We start from the raw sequence: 18,067 nt of genomic DNA, 5'->3' as shown, positions 1-18,067 counted from the left end.
GCAAACAGGAAAGGGCTTAGAGCCGATCCTTGTTGCAGTCCAACATCCACCTTAAACCAGTCCGTCGTTCCTACTGCACACTTCACTGCTGTAACACGGTCATCATACAGGTCCTGCACCACCCTCACATACTTCTCTGACACACCTGACTTCCTCATACAATATCACAACTCCTCTCTGTCCACAAACACACAATACAACTTAAATGTATTCCCCTGTAGTTACTGCAGGTCTGCACATTCTTAAAAATCATTACCAGCACACTCCGCCTCCATTCCTCAGGCATCCAAAATTTTGTTAAACAATCTAGTTAAAAACTACTGCTATTTCTCCTAAACATCTCCATGCTTCTACTGGTACCATAATAGAGAGACTAGTGTGCATTATACATTTTTATACTTTTAGGCTCACCACATGCTGCAGCCCTGCAATGGAACATTTGAGATCTTTATTACAGATTTTGCAAGCTTTAGAATTTGTAAGAATGCTGTAATCTGATTTTCTCTCAACAGAGTGTACAAAGTGTTGTGAATGTTTTTTCAGCACTCAAACAAACCTGAACACAGTAATACTGCACTTTTAGGGTTTAGTTTGGAAAGTCAGTTGTGAACACATAAAAAAATCTGCTGATTAGTTACAGCACAACATTAATGTTTTGTTATGCCTCCAGGCCAGTGAAACGACTACATTTTTGCTCCTGACTATTAATGTTGTAGTGATACTAGTGATAGTGATCACACTGTGTTGAAGGGGCCGAGGAGCATAAATAACAGTGCAACAGTGTTTTCTACAAAGCTATTTATGTATTTAACTCGTCACTCATAACAAATACATGCACACCTGAATATGTCTCTTAATAACTTAAGCACAAACTAGATGCATTTATTTCACACAAACAATTTGGGACAAATTCAGGTTGGCTCAAATATTAAATCTTATTCCCATGAAAGCACAAATGTGTTTAATGTATATTCAGTTTTCCAAAAACATCCTGCGGAAATGAGGACATTTAAATATCTAAAAAGTGTAAAAGGACTTATCTTATTTGAAAATTGTGCTCCCTGATGGGGGTAGTTTAGGGGTCTGGGTGCAAATCAGACCTCAAACTGTGTTCCTTAAAACTGCAGACCCTTAATACAGGCACATAGACAATTTTGCAGCATTGCAACCTGATGCATCATTAAAAATGACAGGAAGAAACAATGGTAAGTGGAGATGACAAGATTTTTTTTTAGAGTTTCTTGCTCATAAAATGTATAACCATGTATGTAGACATCTCCTATCTGATAGCTAATATGTGGACCTGGTAGATTTCCTCAGGAAAGTTCTGCTGCTGTTCCTCATAGATGATGTTGAGTCCAGCTTTGGCCACTATGCAGTGCAATAAGGGCAGGTCTCTGCACACACTGCTGTCCACCTCATCAGGTACAACACCCTCAAATGCCACATTATCCTTCACCACAATCAGACCATCAGGCCGCAGAGCACTGCGACATCGTCTGAGGAACTCCACTAGATGATTATCAGTTAGATGACCTAAACAGAACATAAATTTAATCATGCTATTAAACAAAACCTGGGGAACCAAGTGTTTTAAGTCTTACTACAAATGAACTGGCATACCAATAACCCACTGGATCCAGATGACATCATACCGGTCAGGGTGTGGCTGGAAATCCTGTAGGCCACAACAGAAATAGTTCTCCACTCTTTTGCCCTCCTCACCCAGATAAGAACGTGCTTTGTCTAGAAAATCCTGCGTCACATCTACCAAGTCCACCGTACGGAAAAGCGGTAAGAGAAGACGCTTGGTGATACGGCCAATTCCAGCACCACAGTCCAGGGCACAGCCTGGTCTTGTCTTACCTTTGCCCTCCTGAGGACAGAGGACACAGTGAGAAAGATAAAGGACAAACAATTCAACTAGTTGTATTGACCAAATAAAAATTCTGACCAGATACCCAGTCTGTTTATTCCATTAATAGAGTTTAGTGATGTACATAGTGATATACACAACATTTACTTATTTATTACATAATCTCTGAGTGTAGGTAGCTCTTTTCTGAGCGCAGCATGAGCCCAAACACCGTAATATAAATAATCTTATAAAAAAAAAAATTTTTTTTGCATAAAGGTTAGTCATCCAAATATGGCAGTATCCCGATACCTTTGGCCATTAGTAAAGAGTAAAGAGAGATTAAAAGATAACCTTTTAAACTGGAATGCCTTTCTTTGAAAGGCATATCTTAAAAAAAACAAAACCTGGGCTAAGCAAAATAGGCATCAGGCTGATATACATAGCAGAGAGAACCAGTACAGTGAGTGCATGAATTACATCTAAATTACAATATTAACATATGGAAGAGGCAGAACAGAGATGTAGCTTTGTGATTGTTACATCTGGCATTGTGAGAAAATTGTTTAATTAGTGGGCACTTACCACTAACTTTATTTTTTATGACCCACAACGTGTTTATCTCCAACACTAACTCTAATCTAGTACTTTTCTGAAAAGTATAACAGTTACCGTTTGGTTTTATTTAAACTTGGACATATAGTACAAGTTTAAATAAAACTTGGACATATAGTACAAATGAATAAATTACAGTGCATTCAATTTCAGATTATGCCAATCACTTGCTCTCTGTACAAATTATTACCATGTACAAATTCTACAATACAAGATAGTCTAGAGCATCAAACAGTAGTCTCACCCCCAGGAATTTCTGCAGGAACTTTTTGGAACCGTTGATGTCGATGCTGGAAATGCTTCCATAACCTCCAAGCATTCCGTCCACAGTGGGAGGAATGTCCTTCCAGTACTGCTCTGCCTTCAAGTAAAAGGAGGTCTCATTTTCACTCACATGGTCCTCCATTCTCTCAGAACGTCTAAAAGATCATAAATCATCAATACATTAGTTTTCCTGCTGGGCAACCTTAAGTTTTTATGTTATTATAATCAGTCATACTTTAATAGAGTGTCTATGATATTCAACCCCACCAGCCCAGGAAGTCTTCATATGTTTTCTTTTTTATTCTGGGCTACTCTTAACTGGCTGCTGTTGATGGTTTAGATATGTGGTGTGTATTTATGTCCCACACCATTTGTCACAGTATGGCCAAACGCCAAATGACAGTCAAGTCAAGAAGCTTTTATTGTCATTTCAACCATATATAGCTGATGCAGTACACAGTGAAATGAAACAACGTTCCTCCTGAACCCAGGTGCTACATAGAACATAAAACAAACAGTACAGAACAGAAGAACACAGGGCCGAGAACTAAGATCCTCGCCACATAAAGTGCATGTGTGCAGCTGGTGCAAACAGTGCAAGACAACACAGGACAGTGCAGGACAATACACAATACACAAAATATAAAATTAAAAATAGAAATAGCTCCGCCAGTAAAACCTGTCGTAACAGAATAAGGTGCAGTGTAAACAGAAAAATGTAAACAGAATTTGTGCAATTCAGCACAATTCAGACACTGTGTTATATAGATTTCACTCATTATAAAGGATGCAGAATAGGGGTGTAATGCTAAAGAAATGGTTCCGTACCAGGCTTTTGGTTCGGTACACGTGTACCGAATGCAATCCTTTTTACTTGCGGAACATCAGAAAAGTAAAATTCCCTCAGAAACGTATTAAGTGGCTTACTGCAAGTTTGTTTAGTTTCCGCCTCACACTTTGAGTGCATTTTTATTTTATTTTTTTATAAAAAAAACCAAAAAAAAAAAAAAAAAAACAACAAAAAGAAAGTAGAGTTAGTGCAGTGTCACTGTGGCTACTCACTCCATACCGAAAATAAGATTTGTTTTGCGCATTTGATGCATTAGTGTTTTATGTCCAGCTTCAAGAATTTCTCTTAAAAGAAGAAAATATATATTGTGAAAGAATGAAGCATGGAAGAAATTAAGACATTTGTTAAAGTATGCTGAAACTATTCAGTAGACTATAGCTTTAAAAAATTAAATGCAACACACACACACCTTGTATTACCCAAATGAGATAAAAAAAAAAAAAAAAAAAAAGTAAACTATTCAAATTCATCCATTAATTTAATTTTAATCTCAATTTAATTTGTGCCAATTTAATCAATATAATAGAGAGTTTATTGCAATAATTAGATTTATTCTATTTACAAATGTTACAAATGTTAATAATCAACTGCAATAATAATAATAAAAAAAAACGACAAGCAATTGTGTTTTTTCATTTCTTCCTCCTAACGTTACTGAAATTGTACCAAATTGTGAATTCTGTGTACTGTTATACCCCTAATGGAGACGCCAATATTTAATTGCCTCCTTAGTGTTATTTAGATAAGGAGTGTGAAGACATTTGGAATTTAACAAATAAGTTTACACTTTGTAGGAGCCACTAGAGAGCAATCATTAAAGCAGGTGAAGTTACACATATATAAATACACGCAGACTCACACACCCAACAGTCTAAATCTAGCCCTGGCTTCAGTTGTTGCTTCTCGTATGACCAGAGGTCAAAGGAAAACATGAACAGACAAGAACCTGAACCTAGTAAATCAAATTTAATCACATTTTTGTTATATTTAAATGCAGAATGCACCTTTTGTTTAAATCCACCTATTTTTCAAGTAAGCAAAAATATGGGCTCATGTGCCTGAAAGTGCCCAAGTGTGCCATATGATTGTTTGATATGATTGATAATTACTAGCTCTTAATTTCTACTTTTCTTCTACTATAGGTTTCTTCTGTGATGACTGCATTTGTTTTTTAAAAGCAAAAGTAGATGAAGACCAGAAAACACACTATTTCCAGTCTGATATATATATATATATATATATATATATATATATATATATATATATATATATATATATATATATATATATATATATATATAATAAAAAAAAAAAAAAAAAAAAAAAAAAAGAGTAATTGCTTAAGACTGCCACATAAGCTTTTACCATAAGCAATACAATTTGGATTGAATGTCCATATTTAAAATAAATCACTGGAGTACCAATAAGGTTGACCAATATAAACCATATTGGGTGAACACAAGGATGTTGGGAGCTGTGAAGGGAAAAAAAGTCAGTTACTTCACTTTTAATCTTCACAGTGCAGAGGTGAAACACAATAGACTAACCACGGTGACTTTGAATGCAGAAGTATAGAGGCAAGCTTCTCATCAGAGATTAAAATTAAAATGCTGTTTAAAACTGATTAAGAAATTCAGAGATGGGCCAAATAGGTCATGGAACGTAAATTAACCCTATAGACCAGTGGTCCCCAACCCCTGGGCAGCAGACCGGCACCGGTCCGTGGGTCATTTGGTACCAGGCTGCACAGACAGAATACATAACTTTATTTCTGTTTCATTTATTATCTGATTTTTAACTATGTTTTATTTTGAAAAATTACCAGATTTTCCCCACCACATCTGTCTATGACTTACTCTTGATGCATGTCATGATGCCTTGCTCACATGTCTTACCTCCATCAGCTACCTTCTTAAAGGGGCTGTTTCGGCCACTAACAATACATTACTGCTAAATTCAAACCCTCAAGCAAAATTAACAAAAAAACCCCAAGCAAAATTAACAAAAAACAACACAGTGGATTCAAGTTTATTATTTTATTTAAAAAAATACCAGTTTTATGCTGGTCATATAATTTTATTTTGTTGTATTTATCTGCCACACATTAAAGGCCGGTCCGTTAAAAATTATTCTCCAACATTAAACCGGTCCGTGAAAATATTGTCTGACATTAATCCAGTCCGTGGCACAAAAAAGGTTGGGGACCACTGCCATAGACAATTAAAAGATCGGGTCAGGAGCAAAAACATACAAGCTCATTGGTCAAGCACTTGGCCATGTTAAAATTTAAATCTTCACCTCCTGAAAGTGACTTAAGGTAAAAAAAAAAAAACAACAACAAACAACTGAAAGAAGCTGTAGTAAAAGCTTGGAAAATTACTGCAAAAGAAGAATGCAATAGTTTGGTTATATCAGTCAGCTTGCTGCCTTGATGCAGATATTGCAACACGGGGTAGTATGCTATCAATAGCACCATGTTGTAAGATGTTTAATATGTATACCGTAATTTCCGAACTATTAAGCGCACCCATATATAAGCCGCACTGAATTTTACAAATATTTTTATTTTTAACATAAATAAGCCGCACCTGTCTACACTAATGTACTTTACACAGGCTTTAACGAAAGACACGTTGCACACGGTGTAATGGGTGAAATATGTTGCGCTTCCTTTTAGGAGCATAGCGGTATTTTGGGAAAAGACCGGCACAGCATTTTTCCGGTATTACTGCGTGCGTTCAAGACGAGGATAATGTGTTTATTATTTTCTGATGCTAATTTCTAAGTTTCTTTAACTAACCTTAACGCTGTTGCCAAGAAAAATAAAACAGCACGAGATTTGGAAACCTGTCTGTGCTTATATGATTTCTGTTGCAATGGAGTTACAACTCGAGCTCTCCCTTCACCCAGACTCAACGCACTACAACAGCTTGTATCTAAACAGTAGCCTACCAAGTAAGTCATTGTTCACTGTCTTCCTCCTTCCTTTCACAACAATTAATAAATTAATAAATTAATAAATTAAATAAACAAAAAGAGTTTATCTTTTGGCATCGCTGTGCGTTTAAAAAAAACTTTTTTTCTCCCGATGCCATGCAGCTCAGAACAGAGGTGAGGTGTTTTTTAAATTTTATTTATTTTTATTTGTATAGCGCTTTTAACAATGAACATTGTCTCAAAGCAGCTTTACACAGATAACGTGGTGATTAAACGTAAATATGTTCTTTGTAAGTAAGTTTGTCCCTGATGAGCAACTGTGGCAAGGAAAAACTCCCCGAGATGGCATAAGTAAGAAACCTTGAGAGGAACCAGCCTCAAGAGGGAACCCATCCTCATCTGGGTTGCACCAAATGTCCATTTTAGCGGGTTATAGTCCGAAAAATACGGTATTTATTTTTATTTTATGATATTTTATTGATCCCACAGGGATGTTATGCTACTGATGTTATGAAATGGTATAATATCTAGGGCTGCAACAACTAATCGATAATAATCGATAATGAAATTCATTGTCAACAAACTGATTTTTTATATTAAACGAAGGACAACAAAGGACACTGTAACTTACAGGTTGTGCAAAGCGGAGCTTGTGTTGTATGGAAGTACACAGTGATGCATGAGCATTAAAAAAAAAAAAAAAAAAACACTGGTGTCACGGATGAAGGTGAAACTGATGTATGGTGAGCAAAAACTGTATAATCCTCATCATGTGAAAATAGTAGTTTAATGAAGTGCTATTGTGTTAGCAAACTGTTTGCTAACATCAGGACAGTCGCACTGGATTTGTTCTGTTGTGATTTAGGTTGCGCCATCAGCTCACTCGTAACATAGTGGTGGATTTAATTAAACCAGACAAACACTAAATCTAAACGCAGCAAATAACAGCAGCAGTAAAACATTAAATTTTTAGTCATTGCTGTGGTTTTATTTTTATATTGATTATTCTAAGCATGATTGTCAACTTGCCCTCTGTAATTATCATTAAAAACAATATAAATGTTGATTTACACAAATGGTTTCATCTTTCATACTCAAATGCAGTTTTTGTTTTTTACAGAAAGAACCAACCCAGCATTAGTGAATTTGTTCAAGGAGAATCCCACATGCACTCCTCAACAAGCAGCCACTATCTTATTCTTCCTCTTCTTTCTAATTATATCCCAGCGATGTAGGAAGCTGAGGTCAAAGCACAGGGTCAGGCATGATACAGTGCCCCTGCTTCAGGGGGGTTATGAGCCTTGTTTAAGGGTCACAAGAGTGGCAGCTTGGTGATACCAACACATGTCTGGACCTAAAGCATTTTTGGTGGCGCTATTTTTAAAGCACAGGCCTGTCAAAAAAAAGTTTAGCTAAAACAGAACTTATAAAATTATAATAGCTAAATTATAATTACAAAAGCTAAAAGAATTTATTAAAACGTGGAACATGGACCCCTTCAATCAGACACTGAGGCGACACCTTTTTACTCAGAACATTAAACGCTTACCTAAAGTACGTATCCAAGCTTGTATTATTATCTGGTTGATGAGTGTCTATTTAAGGGAAGCGGTAAAGTGTTATCGTAGTCTGGATGTCTATGATTTATTCCTTAGTGGAAAAATTTTAAACATTTGGTCAAACAATGTGGATGACGTTTATCTGGTGTGGGTTGGAGCAAGTCAAACACTGTCAAAAAGTATGTCTGTTTGGTTCGTTGCTATGGTAACCGGGGAAGTTTGTGTGCATTGCACTTGCATAGCTGGGTAAGTGTGTATGTCTATGCTACTAATAAACCACAATAGCTAACTCAATTCTATTAACTTATAAAGAGTTATATTTAAGGTTATAAATAATGTAATAAGATCTGGAGATGATAACATGAGTTGTAAGAGTGTAGAGAAAGTAATAAAACTGTATTAACTGCAGTGGCTTTGCCTCTTTTATATGTATTTATTAATATTTTTAATAAAAATGGTTATGGCCACTGCATTAATTATGCATTAATAAAATCAGTGCTGTTAAAATAAATTTACGTTAATGCATTAATGTTGACTGCCCTAATTAAAATAAAATTAATAAAATAAAATTTATGCAATGCAGTTTTTTTTTATTGATTAAATTGAGTAACCAATTCAATTGATACAAATAAATTGATTAAATAAGATTAAATAAATGGAAAAATGTCATTAGTTTACGTTTGTTAGACCCCATTTGGGTAATACAGATGTGTATATGTGTGTGTTTTATATTTAATATTTAATGTTTTACTTAACTGTACTACTTATTTCAGCAGACGTCAACAAATGCCTTCAATTCCTTCCATCCTTCATTCATTCACTCCCTCAGAATATGGAACTGTCAGGATTTTTTTCCTTTTAAGAGAAATGATTGAAGCTGTACAAAAAGCGCAAAAAAATCCAAATCGCGAGAGTGTCATAAAGTGCACCACAAATCATATTTCCGATAGAGTCTAATTTCATATATTCAGACTTTACATTTCAGGGTTTTTTTTGGCAAAAAATCCGTATTTTACACATGTAGTCTTCAACTCCCAGCAGCTCTGTGTTCACTGATTGACCAGTTTATTGTGTTAGTGTTGGTGTTGGAAAACTCAGAACACATTTAATGCAGTTAATATTATAATAATGTGATAATCGAGTCACAGCCACGTGCAGAAATAACAACCAGTAATTTCTTATTTAGCGTTAGAGCTAACAACTCAGGCTAACAAAGCTAACATAGTCGTGATCAAATTTTATTTCCTTTAATTTGTTTTAAAAAGAATTAAAAATAAATAAACCAATCCCCGACCTGACCCTGGCTTACCTTTCCGTGTGGATACGTGCGCTAATAAAGACTCTAAATTAGGACATGACCCAACTCAGATACCGCTTCACCACCACCACTTCTTCTTCTTCTTCTACTTCTTGGTTTTTAACGGCGGCTGGCACTACCTTAATATGATATTACCGCCACCTTCTGCTTCGGGGTGTGAAACAGAGCCTTATACAGTATTATGTTTATCAAACTTGACTCTTTAAAGTAAAAGATGGCTTTACTATTTATTTTTACTTGCCCATTTTATGAATTCAATAAAAAAAATACTTCTTGGTTTCCATTTTTCTTTATTTTCTCTATTATTTTTTTATTTCTTGTTCGTACTTCCTACATTCAAGAAATACATGAGGTATAGTTTCTTTAACCTGACACTGTTCACATAAACAATTTGAGGTTTCTTTATAATTGTAAGTGTACCATTTAAATGTAAGTGCCCCAAGGTTATTTTGTTATATATAGTCTATGCTTTCCTTTCCGTCTTCCTTATTTATACAATTTATATCTTGATTTGGTTGTAATGGTTGTTGTCTTTACTGCTCCACATCACTCAACAGCACTCAACAGTCCCAACTCTTGGGCTTGAATCTTTTTAAGTTTTCTTAACTCTTCCTTTTTTTTGCAGAACCAAATACCACACAATCATAATCAAACACAGACTGGATCAGTGCTATGTAAATAGTTTTTAATGAAGAAAAACTAGCCCCAATTTTATTACACTTGAACATATATTCAACATACTCTAGCATTTCTCAAATATTTTATTTATATGTATCATCTATGTAATTTTTGGGTCAAAGTAAATACCTAAAAATGTAAATACCTTCACCCTTCCCACTGCTTTCTTATACATCTTCAAACTAACTTCAAGACAACCCTTTTCCTAGAGAAATATACTGTCCTCTTCACTGTGAATTCAAATCCCCAATCATATGCCTATTTTTCCACTTTCCTAATTGCCACTTGTATCTTTCTATTAATATATAGAATATTCCTTCCCCTTTTAGAGAGTGTCTCATCATCTGCAATCAGGGATCTACCTATAGCTGGTTCTACTTGGTTAAACATATTGTTTATCATAATAGAAAAGATTAGTGGACTTATTACACTCCCTTGTGGAGTTCAATTTTCTATCTGGGCTGTTTTTGACATTTCATTTCCTATTATTACCTGTATACTTCTGTTCACCAAAAAAAATATTTTATCCAGTTGTATATTTTTCCACCTATATTCATCTTTTTCATCAAAAATCCCTCTCTCCACATCATATGCATTTTTAACATCGAAAAATACTATTGCTAATTTGATATTTATCTTGCCTTACTATTTTCTAAACATACAATGGGATCCATTGTTCCCTTTCCTTTTCTTAAACCACTTTGATATTTTGATATTATTCCCTTTTTTTTTTTTTCCAATAAATATGTAAACATTTTGGTAATCATCCTTTCCATAATTTTACAAACACTTGATGTCAGAGCTTGCAGCCAATAATTAGAGGGTTTTGAGGGATATGTTTCTGGCTTTCTGATAGAGATTATTATCGCCTCCCGCCAAGCTTTCCTTCCTCCCATACTCTTATACTATTGTATAATTCTAATATTTTTCCCACAGCCCTATCCTTAAGATGTCTCATCATTATATATACGACCGGATCCTTTCCTGGGGATGAACGTTTTTTATTTGCAATACATATTCTCTTCTAATCAAAATCAAATCAAATCAAATCAAATCAAATTTTATTCGTCACATACACATACATGCAGAGTACGACATGCAGTGAAATGCTTTATACGACTGACTAGCATGAGGGAATAGGGTGGGGGGAAGAAATAAAACAAGGGAAAAGCAGATAAATAAAACCAATAAACTATGTAAAATATAAAATATATAAAGATAAACATATATATATATATATATATATATATATATATATATATATATATATATATATATATATATATATATATATATATATATATATATAGGAAAAATAGGAGAATTGTATATACAGGGTATGCTTATGATACAGAGTATGCTTATGACACAGGTACGCTTATGATACAGGGTATGCAGGGTATGCTTATGATACAGGGTATGCTTATGACACAGGTACGCTTATGATACAGGGTATGCAGGGTATGCTTATGATACAGGGTATGCTTATGACACAGGTATGCTTATGTACAGTAAACAGTAATCACATAAGGTGGTTGATGTGATTGTCTTTAAAGTGAACGTGTGCGGTATGGTGTGGTATAAAGTGCACTGTGCCGTGCAAGTCCACAGTTAAAGTGAATGTCCAGGGTTTAAAGTGTTGTAGTGCGAAAAAAAAAAAAAAAAAAATATATATATATATATATATATATATATATATATATATATGCAGAAGTGTGATGATGGAGAGAGAGTGACCAGCTTTTCGATCCAGTTTTTAGACCCTGGGTGTTTCCTGGTTTAAACTCCAAATGGCCTGCGGGAAGAAGCTCCTCCTCATTCTCTCTGTGTTCGCTTTTAGGGAGCAGAAGCGTTTCCCTGAACGCAACAAAGAAAAGAGTCCATTGTTGGGATGGCTGAGGTCCTTCCTAATCTTCCTAGCTCTGGTCCTGCAGGTTAGGGAGCTCGGTGTGGATGGTACGTTCAGCTGAATGCACCACCCTCTGGAGGGCTTGTTTGCCCTGCATGGTGATGTTCCCGAACCGGTTGGTATGACCGCTCCTGCTTCGTGCTGAAATCCACAATCAACTCCTTAGTCTTGCTGACATTCAGGAGAAGGTTGTTCTCCTGGCACCATCTCTCCAGTTTTTTAACCGTCTCATCGTTGTTGGAGATCAGACCCACTACAACAGTGTCGTCAGCAAACTTGATGAAACAGTGGATGTGATTGTGCCTTGTTGCTGTTCTTGAATGTTGTATAGCAGTGATCCAGTGTCCTTACGCCCCGGGTGGGGCAGGTGATGTGCTGGTAAAAGTTTGGTAGTGCGCGCTTGAGTTTGGCACTGTTGATATTCACTATTGATATCACTATTGTTGATCAGTCACACCATGAAGTTATGGGAAAGAGTAGTGGAAGCCAGGCTGAGAGAAGAGGTGACCATCTGTGAGCAACAGTATGGTTTCATGCCGAGGAAGAGCACCACAGATGCCTTATTTGCTTTGAGAATGTTGGTGGACAACAGTGCAAAGTAATGAAGAGTGTGTTAGGGAAGTAAAGAAAAGAGTGCAGGCAGGGTGGAGTGGGTGGAGAAGAATGACAGGAGTGATTTGTGATAGAAGAGTATCTGCAAGAATGAAAGGGAAAGTTTATAGGACTGTGGTGAGACCTGCGATGTTGTATGGATTAGAGACAGTGGCATTGAGTAAAAGACAGGAGGTGGAGCTGGAGGTAGCAGAGCTGAAGATGTTAAGGTTTTCGTTGGGAGTGACGAGGCTGGACAAGATTAGAAATTAGTTTATTAGAGGGACAGCCCATGTAGGACGTTTTGGTGACAAGGTGAGGGAGGCAAGATTGAGATGGTTTGGACATGTGCAGAGAAGCCAACCGGAAAGGGGAAAAAAGAGGGAGGCCAAGGAGGAGGTTCATGGATGTGGTGAGGGAAGACATGCATTTTGTTGGTTTGAAAGAGGCAGATGTAGAGGACAGGGTGGTATGGAGACGGATGATCCGCTGTGGCGACCCCTAATGGGAGCAGCCGAAAGAAGAAGACGAAATGGGAAGTTGATTGGCTGGCCCTCTATTCCTCCTCTCCTTACCAGCTCTTCTGTATAGTCTCTCTTTGTTATTTTTCCCTCCTCTTTTCTTCCTTACTTAAGTTTCCTGACCCATGTATCTGTGCAAAAGTTTGTACTAGCATTTCTGCTTTGTCGTTATCCATTACAACTATGTCTCCTTCTGATTCTAATACTCCAATTCTTATTTATTACCTTATATTCTCTTTATCATATTCCACACATCCCCTACCGTGTTCCAATTCCTCTACAAAACCCCCACCAGCCTTACCTTTTAGCTTGCCTTATGGTTTTCCTTACTATTGCTTGAGCTCTCTTAAATAATATTAGATGGTCATAATTATGTGTTCTCTGAAGAATTTTAAATGCCTTATTTCTATCTCTCAACAGCTTTACTACACTTGTCTGTCCACCAAGGAACAGCTTTTTTGTCATTTTTCCTTTTTAGAATTGATTCTGATGCCACTTTTAGTATTTCTGCACAAAGAATAAGGATATAAGAATATTAATAAGGTAAAAAGGATATCAATATCTTGATTTGAATTTATTGCTGCCATATTTTCCCCACACATCCCTCTACCCCCTGACGTCCCAGTCTGTCGGGCCACAGATTTTCACACACTGCTTCCTGTGACGTAGCTTCCTGTGACGTAGCTTCCTGTGTTTGACTTGTTTGCCGCGAGTTACGTGTTTGTATCTCTCGGCGTCTTTCAAACAAACTTTGCTATCTATCTATCCGTTTTTCCTCTTTTAATAATCCTTAATTGTTTTTGTCTTCCTGACTTGTGCCTGTAGTTAGTTAACTCGACTATAACTAGTGTTGTTTATATTTATTTTCTCTCACTCACATCTCTGTATAATAAATCTGTTCGTGACGATAAGCACTATGCCGGTTGTTTGTCTGCATTCGAGCACAGGTGAGGACTCGTTCGAGTTGCAAACGGTGGCGTTGGAGATGGAGGCATTGGAGAAACAGATTCGCGAGCTGCATGTAAAGCATGACCGGCTGCGAGAGCGGAAAGCGGCGCTGGAAACATCCCGGGCGGACGCGCACTCATCCCAGGTAAACTCCCAGGTTGAACCTAACGCTCCCAGCACATCAACTCCGCGTGCTTCTATGCCCAGGCCCAGCGCACCTACAACTCCGGCACCGGTGCAACATGGACCCTGGATGCGACCGCGGCGGAAGAGACAAGCCAAGCCCCGATCGAGGACGTCTCCACCTCCACCACCGGCCTTCGAGATCTCGACCGAGAACCGCTTCGTCCCCCTCCGCGAGACGGAACGCGACACTGTTATTCTCGGAGATTCCATCGTCCGGCATGTCCGCGCTACCCGAGCTAAAGGTAAGGTGCACACTCGCTGTTTTCCTGGTGCTCGTGTTCTGGATGTCGCTGCGCAGGTACCCGCGATCCTGAACGAGAACTTCGGAGCGGTTGTTCTCCATGCCGGATCAAACGACACCAGGCTGCGGCAAACGGAGATCTTAAAGAGGGACTTCAGGATTCTGGTGGAGACGGTACGCAGCACATCACCCACAACGAGGATCATTGTGTCAGGACCTCTTCCCACTTACCAGCGAGGGGCTGAGAAGTTTAGTAGACTTTTAGCTCTAAATGAATGGTTACAGTCATGGTGTCGAGAACATAAACTTCTCTTTGTTAATAACTGGAACTGTTTCTGGGAGCGTCCTAGGTTCTTCCGCCCTGATGGCCTGCACCCCAGCAGAGTTGGAGCAGCAGTGCTATCAGATAACATCTCTAGGATACTACACACCATCTGACTGGTAAGACATCAAGAAATCTTCAACTATAAGAACACGCATACTACAGACCAAATAGTTACAAGTTCACACACAGCCCAGTTTATAGAAACCATATCTATTCCTCGGGTAGTAAAACCAAGAATTACATACACAAGATCCAGAAATAATCTTATTGCAGTTAAAACTGAAAAATGCCAGATAAACAAACACAACAAAGTTCTAAAGTTCGGTCTTTTAAACATTAGATCACTTGCACCCAAAGCACTGATTGTAAATGAGATGATCATAGAGAATAATCTCGATGCACTCTGTCTCACTGAGACCTGGATTAAACCAGGTGATTATATGGGTCTAAACGAGTCTACACCGTCAGGATATGTTTATAAGCATGAGCCCCGTCAGACTGGTCGTGGGGGGGGTGTAGGAACCATTTATAGTGCTTCTCTTAATGTTAGTCAGAGATTAGGATTCAGCTTTAAATCATTTGAAGTGCTCGTTCTTAAAATTGCACTTTCAGAGATGCATAGAAAACTCGCTCTGGTCACCGTGTCACCGTGTACAGACCCCCAGGACCCTACGCTGATTTTCTTCATGAGTTTGCTTGTTTTCTCTCAGACCTCCTGATCAGCTTTGATAAAGTGCTGCTTGTAGGAGATTTTAATATTCATGTAGATGATGAAAACGATGCCCTAGGATTATCATTTGTCGATTTACTAAACTCTTTTGGAGTTAAACAAAACGTCACCAGACCAACCCACCGTTTTAACCACACACTAGACTTAATAATATCCCACGGAGCAGACGTCACTGATATAAATATTTTACCTCAGAATGATGACATCACAGACCATTATCTCCTACTGTACACACTACCGGTAGAGCAGATTAACCGTGTTTCACCACGGTATCGACTTGGTAGGACTATTATTCCAACCACTAAGGACAGATTCATAAATAACCTGCCTGATTTATCTCAGTTTCACATTAAACCCATAAATGCTGATCATCTTGATGAGATGGCGAACAACATAGACCTTATCCTCACTAGCACTTTAGACACTGTTGCCCCCATCCGGTTAAAAAAGGTTCGAGAACAAGCAACTGCACCTTGGTATAATAGTCATACGCATGCCCTCAAGAGAACAACACGTAATCTGGAGAGAAAATGGAGGAAAACTAAATTGGAGGTATTTAGAATTGCGTATAAAGACAGTATGCTTAGCTACAGACAGGCGCTAAAAGCTGCTAGAGCTAAACACCTGAGCAAACTCATAGAAAATAACAAAAACAATCCCAGGTTCCTTTTCAGTACAGTCGCTAAATTAACAACAAATCAGGGATCTGAAAAATGTGTTCCATCATAGTTTAGTAGTGAAGACTTTATGAATTTCTTCACTGAAAAAATAGATAACATTCGAAAAACAATTGTGGCAGTTCAACCTCTGACAGCATCTCCTGACACAATCGTACTTACAACCCCACAACTACACTGTTTTACATGTATAGGACAGGAAGAGCTGTATGATGCTATTATGAAAGCTAAATCAACAACATGTCAGTTAGATCCAATTCCCACTAAACTACTGAAGGAAGTGTTATATACAGCTGGTGAGCCTCTTTTAAATATTATTAACTCCTCACTATCGTTAGGTCATGTCCCTAAATCCCTCAAGTTAGCAGTTATTAAGCCCCTCAAAAAAAAACCTAATCTGGATCCAAACACGCTATCGAATTACAGACCAATTTCAAATCTCCCATTTATGTCTAAGATTTTAGAAAAGATTGTCGCTGCCCAGTTATGTAACCACTTGCAGGAGAACAATATCTTTGAAGAGTTTCAGTCAGGTTTTAGGCCCCATCATAGCACAGAAACTGCTCTAGTTAAAATCACTAACGACCTGTTTTTAGCTTCAGACCAAGGCTACATCTCCCTATTAGTTTTACTAGATCTTAGTGCTGCGTTCGACACTATAGATCATGATCTTCTCCTCGATCGCTTACAGAATTACATCGGTATTCAGGGACAGGCATTAAGCTGGTTTAAATCCTACCTGTCCAATCGTTACCATTTCGTAGATTTAAATGGAGAGCTATCCAGGATAATGCTAGTAAATTATGGCGTGCCACAAGGGTCAGTTCTGGGACCCCTGCTTTTTACAATATACATGCTTCCATTAGGAAATATTATTAGAAGGCATGGAATTAGCTTCCATTGTTATGCTGATGATACCCAGCTATATATTTCATCCAAACCAGGCGATACAGCTCAATTAGCTCGCATAACTGAGTGTGTTGAAGAAATAAGAGATTGGATGACCCATAACTTTCTGCTATTAAATCCTGATAAAACGGAGATTTTGCTCATCGGCCCAAAAAATAGTACACAGAAGCTCCAGCATCTCAGCCTGCATTTAGACGGTTGTTCTGTAACTACTAGTTCAACGGTAAAAGACCTGGGAGTTATTTTAGACAGCAACTTATCTTTTAAAAATCACATCAATCAAGTTACAAAAACAGCCTTCTTTCACCTTAGAAATATTTCTAAGCTAAGAAATATGTTATCTATATCTGATGCAGAGAAGCTCGTCCATGCGTTTATGACCTCTAGAATAGACTACTGTAATGCATTACTAGGTGGATGTCCTGCATCATTAATAAACAAGCTTCAGTTAGTTCAGAATGCCGCAGCAAGAGTTCTTACTAGGTCAAGAAAATACGATCATATAACCCCAATCTTATCGTCCCTACATTGGCTTCCTATTAAGTTTCGAATAGACTACAAACTACTGCTACTCACTTATAAAGCACTAAATGGTTTGGCTCCCATGTATCTATCCAGTCTCTTAACACGCTACAATCCGTCACGCTCCCTGAGATCTCAAAACTCTGGGCTTCTAGTAGTTCCTAGAATAGCAAAGTCCACTAAAGGCGGTAGAGCATTTTCACATTTAGCTCCTAAACTCTGGAATAGTCTTCCTGACAGTGTTCGGGGTTCAGATACACTCTCCCAGTTTAAGTGTAGATTAAAAACATATCTTTTTAGCAAAGCCTACACATAACACACATCACGCACATCACATCACAACCTTGTGCTCCAGAACATCTGATCACATGCACATTATCAACTTGTGCTGTTAATATCATGAACAGCAGCTACGCTAATTCCTCTCCACTG

General features: G+C 37.6%; 2 protein-coding genes across 2 annotated transcripts in view; both read right to left on the bottom strand.

Annotated features, from left to right (window-relative positions):
- LOC310720668 (uncharacterized protein) overlaps positions 1 to 18,067 on the bottom strand; it is a gene marked incomplete at its 5' end in the record, with an annotated part of 579,035 nt that overhangs the window by 114,574 nt on the left and 446,394 nt on the right. The gene's annotated exons all lie outside the window — the stretch shown is intronic.
- ntmt1 (N-terminal Xaa-Pro-Lys N-methyltransferase 1) lies at positions 784 to 9,495 on the bottom strand. The gene is made up of 4 exons (XM_083532011.1): positions 9,390 to 9,495; positions 2,715 to 2,889; positions 1,624 to 1,876; positions 784 to 1,536 (listed from the first exon to the last, which is right to left on the bottom strand). The coding sequence occupies exons 2-4, from the start codon at positions 2,874 to 2,876 to the stop codon at positions 1,280 to 1,282; spliced, it is 672 nt and encodes a 223-aa protein (XP_083388137.1). The 5' UTR covers positions 2,877 to 2,889; positions 9,390 to 9,495; the 3' UTR covers positions 784 to 1,279.

Source organism: Silurus aristotelis (assembly GCF_946808225.1).
Source record: "Silurus aristotelis genome assembly, chromosome: 26".
Taxonomy (NCBI): Eukaryota; Metazoa; Chordata; class Actinopteri; order Siluriformes; family Siluridae; genus Silurus; species Silurus aristotelis.
The sequence above is the reverse complement of the archived record's forward strand: the minus strand, read 5'-3'. Positions and strand labels throughout refer to the sequence as shown.